The sequence below is a fragment of the Cydia fagiglandana genome, chromosome 5 (genome assembly GCF_963556715.1).
Source record: "Cydia fagiglandana chromosome 5, ilCydFagi1.1, whole genome shotgun sequence".
NCBI classification, from domain to species: Eukaryota; Metazoa; Arthropoda; class Insecta; order Lepidoptera; family Tortricidae; genus Cydia; species Cydia fagiglandana.
In genome coordinates, this window is record NC_085936.1 from 13663210 (window position 1) to 13685675 (window position 22466).

Here is a 22466-nt window from a genome sequence, read left to right on the forward strand (position 1 = left end):
TTGCCGCCCTAGGCCCCAGGCCCTGTAGCCGCCCCTTTCTCAGCACCCATCATATTGACTACATTTTGAGTTATTTCTTGTTAACATCAGCGAATGTTTTGTCACAATTTGCCTGCATCTGACCCTTGATCCAGTCTCTAGGCGTTGGTCGAGACTCTTCGCTATGAGACCGTCCGCTGAGACGACTATCGCAACAATGATCGTCGAGTCAACATCCCACATGGCGGTAATCTCGTATATAAAGTATTACTTACCTAAGTATCACTAGTGAGATTGAGTTGGAAATCAAAACCTGAGTGTGCGCGCTGCGCGGTAGTTTTCAGCGAATGCGAGTTCTTAGTTCGGGGCGAACTATTAGTAATTAAGACAATAACTTGGCATTTATCCTATTCATTTTAGTTTTGGTTTTGGCTGCGGCGTAACGTTTATTTTTATATTTTGCTAGAAAGTGGGCTCGCATAACTACGTACATATCGATAACATTTTTTAATATATGTTTGAAATGGTCGACACATCCAACTTTTATCAATGCTCCTTTTAGTCATTCTTGCGTAATTTCACTGATCGTCTCCATATTGGTTAAAGCTTTGCTTATTACTCTTAACATACATTTCTCTATCATTTTGGTCAGATTGAATAGATCGTCACTAGCATAAATTAACCCGCCGTATAAATCCATTTTATCGATTACGTAGTTTCTCACTAACAGTTTTCCCTCATTAGGACTCATTTGTATGAGTTTTAAACAATTATTGCATTTTACGATTTTTCGCAATTTGCGGACGATGTACCCAGCAATGTAAGACTGAACCGCGTCACTGGTTTACAGCCTCGTTGTAATCATGGTCTTCATAACCATGAATCAATGGTTACCAGATCCTTCGCTCCTAGTAAGTTCTTCAGCAAATCCTTGCCGGAAACATTACAACCGGGCGTATTAGGGAAAAACGAGACGCCAATCGGTAAACTTGTGCAAACATTTTGGGATCAGGGTGATCGTTTCCTCCACACGAATATCTCATGACGGAAAAAAAACCGAGACGACTATCGCAACAATGATCGTCGAGTCAACATCCCACGTGGCGGTAATCTCGTATATAAAGTATTAGTAGGTATCACTAGTGAGATTGAGTTGGAAATCAAAACCTGAGTGTGCGCGCTGCGCGGTAGTTTTCAGCGAATACGAGTTCTTAGTTCGGGGCGAACTACTAGTAATTAAGACAATAACTTGGCATTTTTCCTGTTCATTTTAGTTTTGGTTTTGGCTGCGTCGTAACGTTTATTTTCATATTTTGCCAGAAAGTGGGCTCGCATAACTACGTACATATCGATAATTTTTTTTGATACTTGTTTGGAATGGTCGGCACATCCAACTTTTATCAATGTTTCTTTTTGTAATTCTTGCGTAATTTCACTGATCGTCTCCATATTGGTTAAAGCTTTGCTTATTGCTCTTAACACACATTTCTCTATCATTTTGGTCAGATTGAATAGATCGTCACTAGCATAAATTAACCCGCCGTATAAATCCATTTTATCGATTACGTCGTTTCTCATTAACATTTTTCCCTCATTGGGACTCATTTGTATGAGTTTCAAACAATTATTGCATTTTACGATTTTTCGCAATTTGCGGACGATGTACCCAGCAATGTAAGACTGCACCGCGTCACTGGTGACAGCCTCGTTGTAGTCATGGTCTTCATAACCATCAATCAATGGTTCACCATTATCTAGTATATGGTCGAGGCTTTCCAGCCATGCTTGCTTAGCCTCGTTTGAACCAGTTACCATATCCTTTGCTCCTAGTAAGTTCTTCAGCATATCTTTGCCGGAAACGTTACAACCTTTCGGAGGGCGTATTAGGGAAAAACAAGACGCCAATCGGTAAACTTGTGCAAACATTTTGGGATCAGGGTGATCGTTTCCTCCACACGAATATCTCATGACGGAGAAAAATCTCTGAAAACAAGTCAAAATTATTATTCAATAAAAAATATAGGACCTCGGGTCTCAAACTATCTCCATAATTTTATCTAAATTGGTTCAGCGGTTTAAGCGTGAAGAGGTAACAGACACACTTTTGCATTTATAATAGTACTAATATTTATATGGCTATGTTCGTTTTTTTAGCATTAGAAAGAAGGTAAGCGATAAAAAACGTCCACAGCCCAAAGTTACGCCTCATTTCAAAAGAATTAAACCCAAAAACACCAGGCAGAAATATATTGATGGGTACATTAAGTATATGGACTAGGTAGGAACTGTATCCTAAAAAAATATGTGCCACCTGTCATGCTTAACGGAGCTCTCTTAGACAGAGTACAGAGTTTCAAGTACCTAGGGCATATTGTTACTGCGGACCTCAAGGATGATGTGGATATGGAGCGGGAGCGGAGGGCGTTGTGCGTAAGGGCGAACATGTTGGCTCGCAGGTTTGCTCGTTGTAGTAGTGACGTGAAGATAACGCTTTTCAAAGCGTACTGCACGTCGCTGTACACGTGTGGCCTGTGGGCGGACTACACGCAAAGAGCGTACAACGCGCTCCGCGTCCAGTACAATAACGCATTCAGGGCGGTGTTGGGGCTGCCCCGCTACTGTAGCGCTTCGGGCATGTTCGCGGGGCCCACACGGCCTGTTTCCACGCCATCATGCGCGTGCGCGCAGCTGCGCTGGTGCGGCGCGTGCGGGCCAGCGCCAACACTGTCCTGGCGATGATCGCAGATCGGCTTGATTGTCCTTATATTGTGCACTGTTGCAACAGGCATTAGTAGATTATATTTAAATGTAATGTTATTAATGTTGTGTAATCAAAATGTAAATAATGTAAAAATATGAGTATAATTAGCTTGAATTAATGAATTATAATTTATTTTTTATTTTTAAAAAGGCTTTCTGGACTTTCTCCAAAAGTAAGGCAGCATACATGATGCAGATTCCATACAAGCAGATTCATATTCATTGGATTACATAATTAGTAATTATTAATTACCTCCAACGGATCTTGAGATAGGGTTGCTGTCATCAAATACTTGTAATCACATGCAACATTCAGCATATCCAAAATTTCAAGTGTAAAGTTACTTTTAATCCAGTTAACGTGCTCCTTGACACAGGTATTTTTTTTTCGAGCTTTTCCCAGTCTGCAAGGAATTCTAAAAATTCCTGGATTGCCTGAAAAAAGTATTTCTTCATTAAGTAAACAAGCTTCAAAGCTATACAATGAAATATTAAGAGGAAAGGGGACGGCCGCTTCTCTACACAAAAGTATAGTCAGTAGTAGACATTTACAGATATTAGTAAGGAGCAAAAAATATATTCCATACAAATTTTTAAATGTTCCTAATTTTTATATTAAACTAAAAATTACAGTATAGGCTGTATAGGTGCCAAGGGATATATTCAGGTTGCGAGGCGGCGGCGGTTCCGGCATATTAACATTAACACATAATATTCACTACCAGCAACGCATAATTATATTAATTCTAATTATAATCGGCATAAATTATTCTTCACTATAAGAGGTATCTACTAACAAAAATACATTAAAAGGTTGGCTACTTCTGGTTTAAGGCACCGTCCGGCCGGTCTTTCTTTATGACGGTCTTCCCTTAAATGTTATAGTGAGTAGACGGACTTAGCTGATAGACGGTCTTCTCCGCATTGACCTTAATTTTAATCGCCAACTATTTCTTACCTTTCTTCGTCTGCAATTTTCATTCACGTACAGAGCATCTCTTGGTATACGCGAAGACATAGCTTGTATCAAATTGAATACAAGATCAATAAATTTTTGTGTTGCAGTTGAATCCTTCAATTCCTCGCAATAGGGTTGATAGTGAGCCATGGCGACCGAAATTTCGTGACCAAACACCTGTTTTTATAATATTAATAATATTAGTTTTGATGAGCCGAAAGTCCTACGAAATAAATCCGGACAATCAATGAAAATTATTGATTATATTTATAGGTACATACTTCAGTTGCAAGAGGAACATTCATTACTTGAAAACCTTTCGGTTTCAAATGCGCTGGTGTTAACTTGTAAGCGATTTTTTATTCCTGCTTTTTATACGTATCAACATGCACTCATAAATCCATTCTAACGTATATCGACGACCTTTTGTATTATTTTTTTTCGCGGCTTCAAAACATGATCTCACGGCATTTTGAAATTCTTCAGGTAGTTTTGAAATAGATGCTTGTACTACGGTATCCGATTTCTTTGCACACTGCGCCTTAGCCAAGGAAATTTTCTCTCTTAATTGGATATTCTGCAATTATATGAACGGTCGATATGAAATTCGTTACTCAAGTAGGTACAATGTATAAAGTTATAAGCCGAAAAGATATTGTAGTAATTAAAATGTGGCAACATCGTAGTGTCGTCCCGTTTTCTTAGATTGATTTGAAAGGGACGACACTACGATGTTGCCACTTTTTAATTTCTACAATTTCTTGTTGGTCTATAAGCGGGTGTGCGAATAAAAAACAACAGCTAAGTAAAGTGGTATCCAGACGGGACTGATCAAATCGGTTGATTTTATCAGAAATGAAATTGGCGTCAATCTCTAATTTTAGATTTATGGTGATATTAGAGCCCTCTACATTGAAAAAATCCAGAAATGGTATCCAGACTGGCCTCACAAATTGGTATTCTTGCATCTGCACTTCATTTTATCGGTAATATCGGTCATTATCGGCGGTTGAATTCGGCGAGCCAAATTGGTATTTGCATCCGCACTTCGATCCTGATTCGATCGGGCAATTGAATCAGATTGGCGAAAAATTTACTAATCTGGATACGCCTTAAGGGACTTCGAAATGATTTCGAAAAATATGTATGAAAACTTCTTGCTCAAGTTTCTTTTTGTATTATTTTACGTCTTCAATTATACAAATACAGTATATTATAGCGTCGCCTAGTACCCATAGTACAACTTTTGCTTAGTTTGGGGCTAGGTTGACCTGTGTAAAGGCCAGTACACAATGGGCCAGCGTGGGCCAGTCTGGGGGACGCATTTATGCGTTAGAGGGAGCAAGTGATATTGCTACCTCATTCTACCGCATGGCAGCGTCCCTTGGCCTGGCCGGCGCTGGCCCATTGTGTACAGGGGCCTTTAGATGTTCCCTAATATTTATTTATTTAATATGTTTTTGATAAAAAGCCGTAACAGACTACCGCACCATACCGCGACTTTAGTGCGGTGCGGCGCACGTATCGATAGTCGTAAGGTGGTCGCCGTACGTGCGTTAAGAGCCCCCTCCAGACTATGCGCGTGAATCGCGGGCGAACGCGAGTGTGGAGTCCAGAACGCAGACCTGCGAAATCGACTCCACACTCGCGTTCGCGGCTTCGCCCGCGATTCACGCGCATAGTCTGGAGGGGGCTAAGGATGTAGCTATAATTTGGAGCGTGAAAGAGATATTTTAACCGCACCATCAAGGTCGTGGCGCGGTGCGGTAGTCTGTTACGGCTTTAATGCCGGCTACATACGTAACGATAAATCGTTGCGATAAAACTGTGCAGTCCGATTGTCCGATTGTCGATTATCGTAACGATTTGTCATACACACGGTTCGATTTATCTGCACAGTCGGACTGCACAGTTTTATCGCAACGATTTATCGTTACGTATGTAGCCGGCATAAGACTTACCGTCCTCTTCAGACGCTTGCATTTATGTACAAGATTTGAAGCGCGCCGTTTAGCTTCTGCCATTTTTTGTAATAGAGTTGAAGTGGAATTACGGTTCTGCAAACGATTTCGTAATATTCGACAAGATTTACATCTTGGGTACTGTTGATTTCTTTCGTAAGTATCATCACCAATAATCACACCTTTACAAAATCTGAAAATTGATGTAATTATATATTAGATAAATTCGTTTTTATCTTTTATTATTCTCCTGTACCATTGTTTATGTATAAATAGTGCTTTAATCTACAGGTACCTACATAATAAGGGTTCTTAAAATACACATAAAAGTCGAGTTTTAATAGGATAGGTTCAAGAATTAAGACCTATTTAATGTACCGTTACATACAATATTTTTAATGACAAAAATGTTAAATAAAATCAAAGTTATTAGGCTTACGAGTTATCCTTTTATTTTAAATACAACTGTTACATTATGGTATATATATTCATAAGACGACTGCAAACAGTTGTATTATCGCCTACACCCATAGTACAAGCTTTGGGGCTAGGTTCCTCGTATTCGAAATGAAAAGTAGAGTGTTTAACTCGGGTGAATGGCATCATTTTAGCCTCGGACTATACTCTCACTGCGTTCATCCCTTGGTTAACAATCTACCAAAACTTACTTATTGTCGTCAATCTGAGTACCAACGCACAAAGGCCATCTTTCAACCGATTTTAAGTAATCGTAGGTGTTGTTATATGAATTAATTTTCTCCTTTAGTGGCAATTGTTCATTATTGGGAAAAATTACCTGCAATTAAATAGCAATTATGTTTCGTTACAAATTCAAATCATGCCAACCGAATTTTATTGTTACATTAATAAACACTTACAGTGACAGTTAGATCATCGTTTAAACGTATATGATGTTTAATCTTCTGAGTTTTTGGATCCATTCGCATAAATTCCAGCCCATTAGGATTTTCTGCATGTAGCCAAAAAGGCGGCAACAACGAAAATGCCCGAAACTTACTTTTAAAATTCTCTATTGGATTAATTGTTACATTAGTATCCTGATATTGACTAAACAATGGTTCCGCAAAGTCCTGTTGTATCATTTCATAATCCATTAAATTATTAGAATCATTTTGATCTTCTGATAATTCCTGTTGCTCGGCATTGATTTGTTGTTGCTGCTCGTCCTTAGGTTGATTGGGGTATGGTTCGAAAGATTCCTCTATGTGAATAGTATTGGCTTGGAGTTCATGTTCGGGAATGGGAATAAACTGATGCTCGATCGTGGGCACAGCTTCTTCCTTAAGCGTTTTTCTTTGTGTAGGAATATATTTGAGCTCTCCTTTAATAGTTAACTTTTCGTACATATTTATATTTTCTTCTTTAAAATGAAGATGGCAAATATAATCATTTGCTTTTAATGCAATTCCTAACGACTTTTTCCAACTTTCTAACCGTGCCGGAGTCTGAGAATTAATAGAAAAATGAAGAATTGTTGAAGTGAAATTGTGAATTTTATAAGAAAAATATAAAAATCACAATATAATATTTTATTAAATAACTAGCGATACGTAAACCTTCCTCAAGAATCACTCTATTGATACATGAAAATCGAACTGAAACCGTCCAGTAGTTTGTTTATCGCAAAGATACATTCAAACCCACGAACAGACAGTCGCGGCGGGGGACTTTGTTTTATAAGGTGTAGTGAAAATTACATACTTACCGTTGGTTGGAAAAAAGATACGGATTTCGTAACATTTTTCTGTTTTTTCCTCTTACGCCCACTTTGGCAACTGTTTACGATGCAAACTTTTCCCATTTTTACTATAGAAAATATATCCTATAGCGGTGGATTTGCCCTAAAGCCCCACATTCACACTCCTACCTTGTAGGCCGCCTCGTAGTCCACGTCGTTGGGTAGGATTGTGTATGGGGGTTGCGGACTACGAGTCGTCCTACCGTTTAGCCGTTTGTAGGACGGCTCGTAGTCCGCAACCCCCATACACAATCCTACCCAACGAGGCGGACTACGAGGCGGCCTACAAGGTAGGAGTGTGAATGTGGGGCTTAAGGCCTGGTAAGCCCAGGCCCGAGGTGGCTAGATAACAGAGGTGGCAGTCTATATGATGCGTACTGAGACAGGGGCGGCTAGTTTTACTGCACAAGGAAATCCTAAATTAAATAAATCACTTTATGAAAATTTTTAATAAAATTTCAAAAAACTGACAGCGCACTTCACTCAGTCAATAAGGTCTAAATTCATGTTAGTTCCCGGTGCTACGGTGTAAAACTAATTATCTACCTAGTGTTGCAGCAATTATTATTAACTACTGTTTATGTGATTACTCTCTTATTCAAATTCACAGACTTAGATAACTTAGACACTATTTTAAGTGAACCTGTTAAGTATGCTTGTATTGATAGCTTATCAAACTGGGACATTAATTACAATTCAAAAGACTTATTTATATTGCATGTTAACATCTGTTCCATAAAAAAACACTTTGACGAACTTCTTACAACCCTTTATCAACATTTGAAACATATAGACATCCTTGTTATTACCGAAGCCAATATAAATTTCTCATTATTGCCTTTGTTTACTATTAAAGGCTTCAAAGTTGACGCCTATACTCGTGAGGGACGCAGCGGGGGAGGCGTGCTCGTTTACTCGCAAGAGCGACTTGCGGCGCGTGCGAGTGAGACGGGTGCGCTGGCCACTGCGAGTATAATGCGGACAGCAGAGTGTGTTTCCATTTCCATCAATAATAATAACGATCATATTTATGTGATATCCATATACAGACCACCACGCTTCAATAAACATGATAGAGTATTAGAATTCTTAACTGAGTTTCGTAACCTACTAAAAAGTATACCTAGAACCTCTAAGGTCGTAATCTGTGGAGATATTAATATTAATTTGTTAAATTGTCATGAAAGTAGAGTCATAGAGTATGAAAACATCTTATCGGAACATGGATTTGTAAAATGTATTAAGGATGTCACACGAAGAGAAATTGTTATGGGAAAAATTGTAGAATCATGCATAGATCATATATACGTTAGAGCACCTATATCTATCATAGACTCAGCCGTCATTACACACAAGATTTCTGACCACTACTTTACTTCAGTTGTGATACAATGGAAACAGCGACTAGTAACCAGTGGACGCGGGAACACGTGCGCCGCGACTTCCCGGAATCGGCGTGAGCCGGGCGGCACGGCGACGCGTGCGCCAGCGCCCGCTGTTACTAGGCGCGTACTCGATAATAGTCTCGTAAGAGAAAAGTTATTAGAAACTAATTTTGAAGACTTGTTAAATATACAATGTCCAATTAAATTATATGAAAGCTTTACTGTTATGTTTAAAAATATTTATGATTCATGTTATAAAATACAACCGACCAAAGACTTAAATAATATTAGAGATAATAAGAACTGGATTAATGATAACTTGAAAAAAATGATCTCAAAACGGGATAGATTGTTCGTAGTTTGGTGTAATGATCCAAAGAATATGTTGAAAAGACTTGATTATACTAAATATAGAAATAAGTGTAATAAAGCAACTAAGAAGTGTAAAAATGAATACGATAAACAAAGTATATTAGATTGTAATAAAAATATTAAGAAAGTATGGGAGAAAATAAACAGTTTATTAGGAAATAATAAAATCTCATTAGATAGCTCCGTCCTTAGTAATATGGTAGACCAAGGTAACACAATTAGAGACATTTGTAATAAGTTTGCATTTACCTTTACAAACGAGATAGAGCAAATTAAGCATACATGTAACGATATATGGTTAGACAGAAACAAATATGTAAACAAGACGGACGTGTGTATGAGATGGCAACCCGTGCATAGCAAAGACGTTAAACGTGTAATTAATCTAATAGATAAAAATAAAGCGCCGGGAAGCGATCTTGTACGCATGTCTGACCTGAAGCTAATCGTAGATAAAGTATGTCCAGTCATAGCCAAATTAATTAATCTATCAGTTACTCAACATAAATACCCTAATAAGTTAAAAGAATCTCTAGTACGTCCAATCCATAAAAAGGGTGACCGTAAAGTATACTCAAACTATCGACCAATATCCATTCTCTCCAGTATAGATAAAATAGTTGAAAAATGTATAATCAATCAAACAAGCTCCTTTCTTCAAAAAAACAGTATATTAAATGATTGTCAACATGGGTTTCAGAAAAGTAGAAGTACTGCCACTCTTTTGTCCAAATTCACTGATGAAATTAATACTTACTTAGACGATAAAAAATTTGTTGTAGCAATATTCTATGATTTTAAGAAAGCATTCGACACTTTAGATACAAACACCCTTTTAAATGGAATGGCTGAATGTGGTGTGGGGCAGCCGCTAAACAAATGGTTTCGCGACTATCTCACATCACGTTCATACCGAGTGAAGATTGGAGACGACCTAAGTGATGAGACACTAGTACATTGTGGAGTACCACAGGGTTCCGTATGTGGCCCCGTGTGTTACTTAATGCATGTAAATAGCTTATGTGGAGTTCTGCGAAACTGTTCCGCACATATGTTTGCTGACGACCTATGCACCCTACGCGCAGGTACCAATATGATAGAAACTTGTCGTCTAGTTCAACAAGACATAGACTCAGTGGTAAAGTGGTCACATGACAATGGCATTATATTGAATTCAGATAAAACTAAGCTCCTAATTATACAATCGCCATATCTAAGCCCAACAGAAATGCCACTCCCTATGTATACCCATAGCTTTACTTGTCTTCATAATAACTTACACGATTGCCATTGTAAACCAATAGAAAAAGTTGATTGTGTTACATATTTAGGTGTTAAAGTAGATTCCGCATTTTCTTGGCAACAACATATAAATTATATCTGTAGCAAACTTAGAATTTTATTAGGAAGATTTTACCACCTTAGCTTTAAAGTACCAATTAATGTATTAAAGTGCTTATATTTTGCAATAGTTGATTCCGTGTTAAGCTATGCCCTTGATTGCTATGGTCTCACTTTTAAATCGTATATAGATAAAGTAGAAGCGCTACAAATTAGATTCTTAAAGTTACTCGTCAATAAAAAAACTAGAAACAGTTGTAAAGGTAATTATAATAAACTATTTAAAATTTGTAAAATACTCCCGGTCAGTTTAAAACACAAATACCTCTTAGCAATTAACAACCACAGCAATAAAGAGCAAATCTCGACACGAGTAGAACATAAACATAATACAAGATCAGTGGCTGTGCAAAAATATGAAATACCCCGCGTCACCAATTATTACGGAGACCGAACTCTAAAAAAAAGGTTGCCATATTTCTTAAACAGTCTTCCAGAAAATATCAGGCTCGAGCCCAATAAAACTAGATTTAAAACAGCAGTAAAGCAGCACCTATTGAAAATGCTTGGGTGACAATTGCATGCCTGTGCCTGCAAATGTCACCCAAGTAAAGTAAGGTATATCTGATTATATTAGTTAAGTGTATGATGTTAGTTTTTATAATATTTTACATTGATTACGTATGTAAGTAATTATATCAGAGACTCGCACCTGCAGACAAACTGTGTAAACAGTTTTGCAGGGAACTGAATTAGATCATAAGGTTATTTCTTGTATTAATAATAGTAATAAATAAATAAAAAAAATAAATACCTACTAGCGCCACCGGAGAGATTTCGAACTATTCTTTATACTGACAGCTGGACACTTTTACAACCGTCTTATCATAAAAGATAGCTCTCCTTTACTTCTACACTCCATAATTCCGTACGAAAACTGAATGAAAATTCCGTGCGTCTGAGGCAAAGAATAGGTCTGTGGCCAACCAAGATTTTGAAGATGCCATTAAAGTCCCCCTCCATAGGCTCCACGGTCGTACGCGAATCGCGGCTTCGCGTTGTGGAGTGTAGAAGGGGCTTAACTGACAAATGCCGCATCACTAATCACTATGGCCTTGGAAAAAAAAACTGGCTTGCCTTCATTATTTTCATAATATTTATTTTTGTATGTACTGCTTGCTTACCTTCGGTCATGAATAAGGTTTTTCATAAGTTGTTTTGCTTTCTTTTATTCTATTTATCGTGAAAGTTATATTACATTTTTAATAACCTTGACACTGGGCTGAGTCGGCGTATTTACAGGTAAGGTTTGTTTGGCAGAAACTTAACTTTATCGTCAAACCTCCGATTATTTTTGATTTAATTACTTTTTTATTTTTTGTTGTATTAGGTGTGGTTTAACCGAGCCCGAGTATTGGTCACGGGAAGTCTCTATTACAGAGCTGTAAGGTTGACAATTCCAATTGGGACAGTGAATGTGTTCAATGTATATTTTGAAGTGAAAACTTCTTTAGCGGCGCTGAGCACCATAAACCATTTATAGTCAGATGAAGGTAAGAAGTAAATTTTAAGTTATGAATTGACCCCTTGTTATATGACATTATTTTAGGCTATCAGTTAAACCCTAGGTCTTACCTTCATAAATATAAGGGTAAATTCATAACTCTTACAATTTACTTCTTAACTTACACCCATTTAATTACTTATATGTACTTTAACATAGATATATATTATGTATAGAAGTAGGTAGTTAACTTTTGCTCTTTTATTTATCTTTCTTCTTAAGTTGGAATTTTACTAAATGTAGGTATATAAAAGTAAAATATAAAAACACAAAACAATACAATAGTTATTTGTTTTACAAGGGGGCAAAGTTGTTGTTTAATCGCTCGTGCTAATATTGATACCCGAGCAAGCGAAAGATTTCAAAATTAAACCACAAGCATAGCGAGTGGTTCGAAATATGGAATCTTGAGCGTTGCGAGGGTTTCAAAGCACGAGGGTTAAACAAAATTTTCCTCTGAGTGAAACACAAAGTTTTCACCACACCAACCCGAAGCAAATATTAATTGTAAAATATCAAACAAAATCAAACCAAATCAAATCCAAATGGATGTTATTAAATATTTATCATCCCAAATTATCATTTAAAAGTCAATTCTACCAGCAAAAACAAGAAAACAACTCAAAATTTGCATTTGATTACTTTGCCTCACATGTGAATAAAATGCAACTTTGTTATCAGTTTTTGAAGTGCAAAGTAAGTCTTTCCGAGCTGGTGTGGTGAAAATAACTTTTGCTTATTTTTATGTTATACAGGGCGTCCCACGGCTATGCCACATGGAGGGAGAGTACCCTAAATATTGTAGATGGAATATTTTACTGAAAGAAGACATTATTTTAATTTAAAAAACAATTTAAACTGCATTCATAGATTTTTAAATAATTACATGGTTGAACCGGGAATCGAACCCGCCGCACGAGAAAAAAAATCATCCTGTAGCTTTATCATACCGATCGAAAGGCTTGATCATAAGGATTATTTTTTGCTAAATAACATAGTGTCGGAAATAAAAGGAAGCCCATGAATTTTAACATTTTTAATTCAAAATTAATCAATCTAATTTATCAAATGCTCAAAATGTAGTCTCATTCTGTTGAATACAAAGCCGCACTCTTTTGATTATTTCGCTAAATTTCACATCAAATGTTAAAATTCATGGTCTTCCTTTTGTTTCTGACACTATGTTCTTTAGCAAAAAATAATCCTTATGATCAAGCCTTTCGATCGGTATGATAAAGCTACAGATGATTTTTTTTCTCGTGTGGCGGGTTCGATTCCCGGTTCAACCATGTAATTATTTAAAAATCTGTGTATGCAGTTTAAATTGTTTTTAAATTAAAATAATGTCTTCTTTCAGTAAAATGTTCCATCTACAATATTTAGGGTACTTTCCCTCCATGTGGCATAGCCGTGGGACGCCCTGTATACCCACATAGTACCCATCAACAAAGACCCTGTTTTAAGTCTGCCTATTGTGATGGGTGGGATGAACAACTAGATACAAAACGTTACACTGTTGACTGATTTTATTTACCTTTAATTTCATTTCGAACTTTTGAGTTCAGTTGAATGTTATTTTTTATATTGCAGGTGTGGGGACTATCAGCCATAATGTTAACTTTCCAAGGTAAGAATCTTTGGGAGAGACAAAAAGAACTCAACTTAAAAGTAAAAGAAGCATCTCAACAAAAAGTAAATTTCCAAGATGTCAAATCTGCACAGGAATATTCTGACGCCGATAGACTTTTTAAGATAGACCTGGCTTCAAAATATAAAGACACGGATTACTTTATTGATATGCTGAAATGTGGGGACAGCTTGTGCATATCCAGGGCACTCAAATGGGAGTGGATCTATGAGGATGCTTACTCTCATATAATCAATCCAGACTATCTACATCACAACATTTTCCCAACAATGTCTTTTAAAATGAAGATAAAAACTTTGTCAACAATAGCTAAACATATTAGAGATGAGGCTAGAGCTCAACTTTTCTATGAATACTGCATTAATACGAACATGAAAAATAATGCGTACAAATTTGTAAAGTTTACGAGTGTTTCTTTCAAACAAGAAATTCTTTCTGATTTCGTGGCACATGACAGAGATACTCAAAGTCATAAGGACATGATTGGCAATTCATTACTTTTAGCTGAGGTTTATGGTGCAAAATGTAGAGGCAACATTTCGGATCTGTCGTATTTGTACTCTGTTAATGATGTCGAGTATCTTAAACTTGTTGAAAAACACACAAAAATAAATGATCACTGCTATTCCTATAAAGATGATTCTCGTTTCGGCAAAAAACTGTCAAGAAGTATATTAAAGAAACATAAAACGCGGATACTTAATAATCCATTACCATATTTGATGTTACTAAAAAAAAGTGAGTTGATAAAATATAGTTCGTCTGACGACGCAAGGATATTCGCTGTTGCTCTTCTTCCGAAAGAGGTCGATCGGTTCTGGAGGACGAATTATTATAAAACACACAAACATATAGTAGATTTAGTAAAAACTGAGAGCCTTTATGAGTTCATGAAACAAATTTTCTCCGACAAATATCCAAATGAGGACTTTGAAATGACCAAGGAGTTTTACGAGTCTAAGTACTATGACCTTATGACTGTTAAGGAGAGAGAAGCCTGGGCTTTGATGCATATGGAAAAGAAAACGGGTGTGATACCCGAAGAGGAGGATTACCGGTGGTATGAGTTTGTGAATTTTCCGCAGGCATTTGAAGAAATAAAGAAGAAAATAAGAATAACTACGAATGCAGATAAAAGATCGAACATGTTGGAAACGTTAATAAAATCAGCAACGTCTCAAAATGAGTTGAATATACTATTGAGCTACTATTATGAAAGGCATGTCAATGAAAGATCACATCTTAAAAATAAATTCTTAAAAAATGTCACTGAGGTTCATTCTGTATTCGAATTGGACGGTGTATGCTGGAATTTGTTTGATAAACTATTGCACAGCCTCGACGTTTATAATTCACGTTCCGGCGGAGAATGGAACGAATTTCTTTGCGATTCTTTAGTATATCACATCATTAACAAAATAACTCTTTCAAATAACTTAACTCAACATTTAAATAACAGAAGATACTTGGATAGTATAAAAGAACGCTCTGATATGTTATGTTCAGACAAAAAGGATCTTGTGTATAATTATGTATTTGAGTTTTTGACCGACAAAATTAAAGGCTTTGAATTATTGGAATATACCGAGGAAGTAAAAAAACAAGTTCGAGGATGTCTGGAGTTAATGATAAGATGGAAACGAAACTTCAAAAAGGATGGAGAATTTCCAGAAATTGCTTTAAAATTCATGAAATTAGATTTAGATTCTTTTGATAACATAGTTAATCCAAAACCTGTAACAAAAGAGAAAGATATATCAGAAGGCTTTTTAATAAGATGTTTGAAACAAGACCCAACTGTCATTTTGGAAAACTTTTCATTGATAGAGAAAAAGTTCAAATCTCTATCTTGTGATTTTAGACTAAATACGGTTTTAAAGAAAATGAAAATATACTTTTCTAATGACTTGGCAAAACAGTATTTAGACTTGTGTAAAACATCTCTGTCAAATATTTCCTCAAAAGGTGAAGATGAAAAGTATGGTTTTTTATATGATAGAAACGCTATTTTTGCTAATATTTACGCAATATTTCAGCTAGGAGATGAGCATACAAAAACCGAGTTTATGGATAAACATGCGCCAACAAACAGTAAAATAGAATACGAAAAGATTGACAAATATCTTATGTATACTCAGGAAGCAATTTGCCGACTACACTGTTACTCTCGCCCGCCAGTGCCTCTCGCAAAATCTGCTCTGTACCTGAAAGGAGACTATGTACATTTGTCTAATGACATGTTTAACATGTATCTAACGAAATTAAATCCTATTCCACGGACGGAATTTATCAAGTTTTTATTGGATTCTCCAGTGTCCATTCAGAAGAGGGGATTGCGTTTAGCGTTTCATGCATTTGAAACTAGTGAATTAAAAGCCATAGTTTCTAACGTCTGGAAGAAAACAAAAAATGTGTCCGTACGATGCAACCTCTACAAATCGATTGCGGAGAAGATAAAAAACGAAAAAAAGAAATCTCAATTGGAATTATTTGAACTCCTAAAAGAACTCACAACTCGCATACATCAGGATGACGATGAGGAACTTTTCAAATATTTTACAGGCAACAAACTACCTGAGTATTTAAGGGGTGAATATTTGGAAACTGCCTGGAAAACGGTATTAGCCTTGCCGGAAAACAAGGCAAATATTCAACGCAGAACCGATGTTGCAAAGGCAATGCAATCAAACATCGTTTTGATAGATGAATCGCATGTTGAAGCATTGGTATACGGTCACGTCCGTAAGAGGCTGTCGCAAGAAAAATTGAGGCCAGAAGAAAACTCTCACATTGAACCACTGAATGAAGCGCTGTGGGACTTTGTAGTAGAATATATCGTAAATATGGATACGGAACTGAAACAAGAAAAGAGTGTTAATGTGGTAAAACTAATAGTAGAAGAATGTTTTAACCATTGGAATGAAACGCACAATACGGAAAACTTCGTTTATCAATTATTTTTCAAGGACTTTGTGAATAAACTTGATTGTATAATGTATTATTATAAAACTACAGGCTCAAGTAGGGTGATTCGCATATTCGAATATTTGCTCGAATCTTTTGAAAATAAGTTTGGGTTAAGAGAAGTGTACTCTTACTATTGGGATTGGAAGTTGTCGGTAATAACAAGAACAGTTATAAACGGCAGAGATGAATTCGACAAAGAAGTCCATATTAGTTTTGGTTCAGAAATAGGCATGTTTGTAAAATATTTGAAGACGAGGAATTGCTATTACAATTCATTCTTAAGTAAGATTATGGGGAAAATAAAGCAATTTATGCGAATTCTAAATATTCGTAAAACTGAGTCAATAACTGAAAATGACTTGAAGGTCCTTATAGCGTACGGTCTAACTCTTCAGGAAACACTAGAGACGTCGATGCTGGCACTACATATGTTGCCTCAAGACTTGTTGACTATTTCTGTTGCCGGCAATGAGTTACAAGAAGTGATCAACACAATAAAAAAACAAGATAACGAGGAACTGAACGCTTTTATGAACGATAAGTTTATATACAGTGATTGCAAAGTAAGGAAAATTATGATTTAAGTTGTTTCCAGTGGCAACTCTTGAAAAAAAAATTCGTGTGGTAACAACTTGCTAACAGTTGAAAATAAAAATAACCCTTGCGGTAGGGGAGAGCGGGGTTAAACGTGCCGGAGGTAAGTTGATCCGATGGGAATATGAACGCAAGTAAACCATGGAGCGATTCGTATGATGTTTGTCGCGAAAAGTCAGACCACTATGCGGTTGCAGGAGCCGTTTTCGTTGCTTCCATTATAGTCGAATAGTAGTTATGGAAAATAAATCAAAAACGAGGGCACAACGAACCCCACGGATAATCACATTTTTGCTTTGGATTTTTTTTACTATCTGTTGATAGTACACAACAAATTATCATATATTTCGACGAACTGCAAAATACTCTTTTAACGTGTGTGAACTGAGATTTAAACATTTGACGGATAAGTTATAAATTTTAGCAACGGAACAACCCGCCCCATAGCGGGGTTAGTTGTTCCGTTCCGACCTATCTCATAAAAAAAAATCTGGTAAAAAAACTGTTTAACTATGCACAAAATAATATCGCTACTCAGAAACGCAAATAACCATTATTTAATATAGCGCAACCCACATACCTTATTCACACTGTTTTCATAGATCAAATTTGTATTTTATGAAAATCGGCACGTTTAACCCCGCTCTCCCCTATTTGAGTTTGTGGATACCCAGGAAGTATGTATTTGGCAAGAGTAAAGGTTTACTTACATGAACGAACATTTTAGAAATTATAAAGATTTGTATATTGAAGCGATCACCAGATCACCACCTTCAATGTGATTATGTGTAATGTATATTTGTACTTTTATACATTTGTTACACTAAATAGAGCTATGCTTTTCAAATACGAAGTTATTAATTTTTATTTATTAAGTTTAACTCATCAAGTCATCATCAAGTCATAATAAGGATAAAAAAATGCATATTGAATAAAAAAAAAACAAAAGTGTGAGAAACATTTTATTTGCAGTTGTAAAAACTGTACAAGTCCTAACAAACTTATATTAACACCTATATGGACCTTTCGCATGGCACTGCTGACGAAGTCACAACTCGCATTTGCGTACCGGATGTACTCTATGCTTGCCGATCACTTTCACAGACTACATTATAATAAAAATAGACCATAATGTCTAAAAAGTTTCTCAAAGTCTGTGGGTTATTTAAAAATTATTTTCTATGGTTCATAAAGGCGTTACACAATCCGGCCTTCGGCTACCGCGAACATCGAAATTCGATAATCTCCGTCGGTCTTGCAATATTCGAGCAAAACAGACAGTAAGACTTCGAATTTCCATATTCAGTTTTATAAATAGCCCTGTTCACACATAGACAAACTTTTGCAAACATTCATTCAATTTCTAATAAAAATTGTATAAGAAATATTGATTCTTGATTTAAATTTATAAAAACCTACGGGTTTTGAAGGCAGAATTTGGTACAAGATCTTTTATAGCTCTAGTTTTCCGCAACATTCAATATTTTACACGACGGGGGCGTTATTAGACCCGTGTAAAGATAACATACCACTGCAACGCGATATATAAATACTTATGTGCATATAAAGCACCATTTTTTGACACTTGAGTTTTAATATCTTTCTTTCTGGGAAGTTACATCTATCTAGAACACTTTTACTTAAAGTAGTACCGAATTAAAAGACTATTTAGCCACTACCCAAAAAGTACAGTTTTATAGGTGGAGTAGTAGTGATGGATGTAATGGCATTCGAATCTCGAATGTATTCTCTGTCAAACAACGTTGTCAGTAGAAAAAGGCGCGAAATTGAAATTTATATTTCTACATTTTTTAAATTTGCCGCTTTTTTCTACTGTCTGAAATGGCTTGATAGACTATAGTCTTTTGATCGGAAAATGTTAAACACTGTTAATGAAAAGCTCCCTTAACATAACAAGTTAGTACTCAGTTCACTAATAATGTTAATTTTAACAAAAAGTAAAACCTATTTAGAAAACATTACGGAGTTTCTGTCTATATATAAAATGACATATTCGAATAAATTACTAACTATGTTATAATTATTAACAATAAAATAAACGGGTCAACAAAAAAAAACTAAATTAAGTTTATATACATTAACACTTATACTGAATTTATATGATTACATGAAGTTACATTCACTCGACTCGGGACTCTTCGGTGTGACCACTAACACTATAGACTTCGTAACGAACATTTTTATTTGAAATGCAATCAAGCCACTTTAGACCATAAATCATGAAATGCAATGTGTAATGGAAATGTAAAATATGTAAAAATAATTCAATAAAAAAAAAACAATGGGCATGTTGTGGAATTTTGATTAATGTGCTATGCAACCTTAACAATAAAATATACGGTAGGTAGGTATATTGTAAATAAAAGCATAAGATTTATTTGTTCGTTTAAAAAGTTAAAATGTCGAATATATTACACTTAAGGTCACTTCTTTTGAATCCATTACTTTACAAATGAGCAAAATCATCATTTCGAGCTTCAATTATTGTCAAACAGGGTCTATAAAATAAATTAATAATGTCCATAGTAATACAATTAAAATGTTTTAACCCTACACCATACTGATAGTGACTAAAATCATGATCTACATCAAATTTATATACAAAAAAATCCTATAGAAGCTGTTATAAAAGGGATAATAAAATCAAATTCAATATTCGTTGTAACATAATAAATAATAGATATCTATAAACATTTAACAACTTTAACTAAATTGATATACAAAGTGTAATGGGCATTCAACTATTTATATAGAAAGTTGCCAACTTAAAGGATATAAGTATTGAGTTTTCCTATAAGCTCAATCAATGTGATATATGATTGATGATATTTCAACGCAGATTGACTTGGCAATTTTTAATGGTGTATGTACTTTCAACCGTGGAAACAACCTTTAAAAGGACTGAATTCTCAACTCGTATCTCCGTCGAGGCAAATTACTTTTGAGTATAGATGATTTCTTTTAAGCTGACCGTTTAAGACTATGAGAGCTAGTTCTAAACGGTCAACTTAAAAAAAATCAACTATAAACAAGGGGTGAAAACACATCCCCAACAAGAAACAATAATTAGAATGCGCAATACACTTGAAACCGTTTGACCGCCACGTGACGAATTTGATTTTGACTGACTGTGACATTACTGAAAAATCAGTATTTAACCTAGTTATTTAACCTGAATGGTCAATATAATTGATCAACTTGAACTTTGAACTAAGCGTTCGGAGTACTGAGATTTTCGCATTATTTGACATGATTATGCACGCATAATGACATGACTTTGTATTTGTATTGCAAGTAAGGTAAGGGTACTAAGTGACTTGAGCCAAAACGTGAACGATTTATCCTACTGAACATAACTTTTGGCGTAAGTCTGGATGGCGGTCAAATGGTAATCTATACGCAAGTCAAACCTAACTCGAGGGTGCAGGCCATACTCAAGCGCCTCATATGGGCCGCGTGAAGTTAGCCGGGAACATGCCTTTCTCGTTCGTTCCCTCCTTGATGCCCATTAGCCAGCCTTCCTCCTGTAAGCGAGAAATAAAAGGTCAAGACTTTATTAATGTAAATAAGTGTCAATCTATATACACAATCTACGCGCAACGTTGGTTCGTACAAGGTTTCGAATAACCCCGTACCGTAAGCAAGGGGGTGTAATAACAGGGTGGCACAGCAGGCAACTACGGCATTTGGCTTGCTGTGCCACCATTGTATACAATGCTCCCTGGCCCGAGAGGGGCCCTGATTTGACCGAGAGAATGTAAGTACAGCAGGCCTGAGGCACAGGTTTCAGTTGGTATAGATAGTTACGCCACTGCCGTAAACGCATTGGAAACCGAGACAACGCACCTGCTCCTCGGGGTCATCGTACTCGACGACGCGAATGGTGTCGCCGACGTCGAAGCTGAGCTCGTCGCTGTCCTCGCGCGTGTAGCGGTACGTGGCGCGCACGCGGTACAGCACGCCCGCCGGCAGACCGGCCAGCGTCGCCCCTGAGCCGGGAAACCATAATGTTAGGCAATGTTCTTATTATCCTTTTACCGCCAAAGACGGTAGAAGCGCACGGTTACAATTATATATTAACCTTCTTGCATTCAATAAGGTTTATAATGGCGCGTTATATATAATAGGCGTGGGGTTCAAAAGAATAAAGAAATTACTAGAGTTCCACAACCTAACTGTGCACGGACTTTGCAATGGCAAAGTGTGGACGTGTCACAATAAAGAAGGAGTTTCTATAAAAATACCACGTTTTTTGTAGCAACGCCCGATTTTGGCACGTCAAAGTCGGTCCAAAGCTTAGTTCGACTACATCAATTGGCTGTAGTAAACATAATAAACTACTGACTGTCGACGAGATATTGATTTCTATAGTCTTCGAGCGTTTCGTCGCTTGAGTGTGAGGAGTTACTCGCATCTCCTCAATGATGATTTGAATTAAATATGTGTAAAAAATTCGTCTATCTCCTCTTTCACTCCAAACTCCGCTCATGACGAATAGATACAGACGATGAAATATAAGAATGGGCCATTAAATTACAAAGTCATTGACATTTGAGATATGCAGTCTGTAGGATCTATTCTATGAATTGTTTTACCTTATTTATATTCACAATAAACAAATATAATTATCATTTTTTTGTAAATATACACAATAAATACACATTTACACAACTAAAAGCAAAGCAAAACACAAAGTGGTTAAATAATGCCAAAACTTCAAAAAGACCAGTACTTGCCTGCCCTGTAGAATAATATATAAACATAATAAAAGATACAAGTACATGATAATACATAAACCATATTATAATTATTATAAGATAAATATATATATCTGAAAATATTTACAAATTCATATGTACAATTTCTTTGCAGTCTTTATCTTATAACCAATTACCATGTTTTATACATAATTACAGTGTTCTACTACAATTTACTTACCATTTTAAAGGATTATAATAGTTTTTGTCAAGGTCCACCACCGTCACCAATATTACCAATGCGAAGTTAACTGTCTTATCATAACCACACGAACTGTTTTCTTATTTAAGTATTTAGATAAATAGGATAAATAACTTAACTTACGCATAGGTCTTATTTTCGTCACCTCCCAGCGATAATTTTAATTGGTCTGTCTCAAAATTTAAGCTACATGGTACT

General features: G+C 36.1%; 3 protein-coding genes and 1 long non-coding RNA gene across 9 annotated transcripts in view; 1 reads left to right on the forward strand and 3 right to left on the reverse strand.

Moving 5' to 3' along the window:
• Nucleotides 1-1391: 1391 nt before the first annotated feature.
• LOC134664517 (uncharacterized) lies at nt 1392-7509 on the reverse strand. Of its 2 annotated transcripts, XR_010098261.1 has the most exons (5): nt 7385-7509; nt 3979-4274; nt 3698-3874; nt 2993-3174; nt 1392-1962 (listed from the first exon to the last, which is right to left on the reverse strand). It is a non-coding gene; the product is annotated as an uncharacterized LOC134664517 (long non-coding RNA). The 2 variants fall into 2 exon arrangements; XR_010098260.1 differs by lacking the exon at nt 7385-7509 and having other exon boundaries at nt 3979-4321.
• On the reverse strand, nt 5395-7206 carry LOC134664516 (uncharacterized). Of its 2 annotated transcripts, XM_063521199.1 has the most exons (3): nt 6537-7206; nt 6327-6454; nt 5395-5851 (listed from the first exon to the last, which is right to left on the reverse strand). In XM_063521199.1, the coding sequence occupies exons 1-3, from the start codon at nt 7023-7025 to the stop codon at nt 5551-5553; spliced, it is 918 nt and encodes a 305-aa protein (XP_063377269.1). In that variant the 5' UTR covers nt 7026-7206; the 3' UTR covers nt 5395-5550. The 2 variants fall into 2 exon arrangements, with proteins under 2 accessions (XP_063377269.1, XP_063377270.1); XM_063521200.1 differs by having other exon boundaries at nt 5395-6454.
• A 4128-nt stretch (nt 7510-11637) lies between the features above and the next one.
• On the forward strand, nt 11638-17751 carry LOC134664518 (uncharacterized). Of its 2 annotated transcripts, none has more exons than XM_063521202.1 (2): nt 11638-11817; nt 13670-17751. In XM_063521202.1, the coding sequence occupies exon 2, from the start codon at nt 13691-13693 to the stop codon at nt 17276-17278; it is 3588 nt and encodes a 1195-aa protein (XP_063377272.1). In that variant the 5' UTR covers nt 11638-11817; nt 13670-13690; the 3' UTR covers nt 17279-17751. The 2 variants fall into 2 exon arrangements, with proteins under 2 accessions (XP_063377272.1, XP_063377271.1); XM_063521201.1 differs by lacking the exon at nt 11638-11817 and adding an exon at nt 11990-12068.
• Nucleotides 17752-18237: 486 nt separating this feature from the next.
• The window catches only part of LOC134664519 (myc box-dependent-interacting protein 1), a 67349-nt gene continuing 63120 nt past the window's right edge, over nt 18238-22466 (reverse strand). For 2 of the 3 annotated variants that reach the window (XM_063521203.1, XM_063521204.1), the window contains 2 exons: nt 21156-21298; nt 18238-20833 (listed from right to left, as the gene is read on the reverse strand). In XM_063521203.1, coding sequence (XP_063377273.1) covers nt 20753-20833; nt 21156-21298 — 224 coding nt within the window. In that variant the 3' untranslated portion in view covers nt 18238-20752. The remainder of the gene's footprint in view (nt 20834-21155; nt 21299-22466) is intronic. The other variant, XR_010098262.1, reaches the window with a different exon arrangement.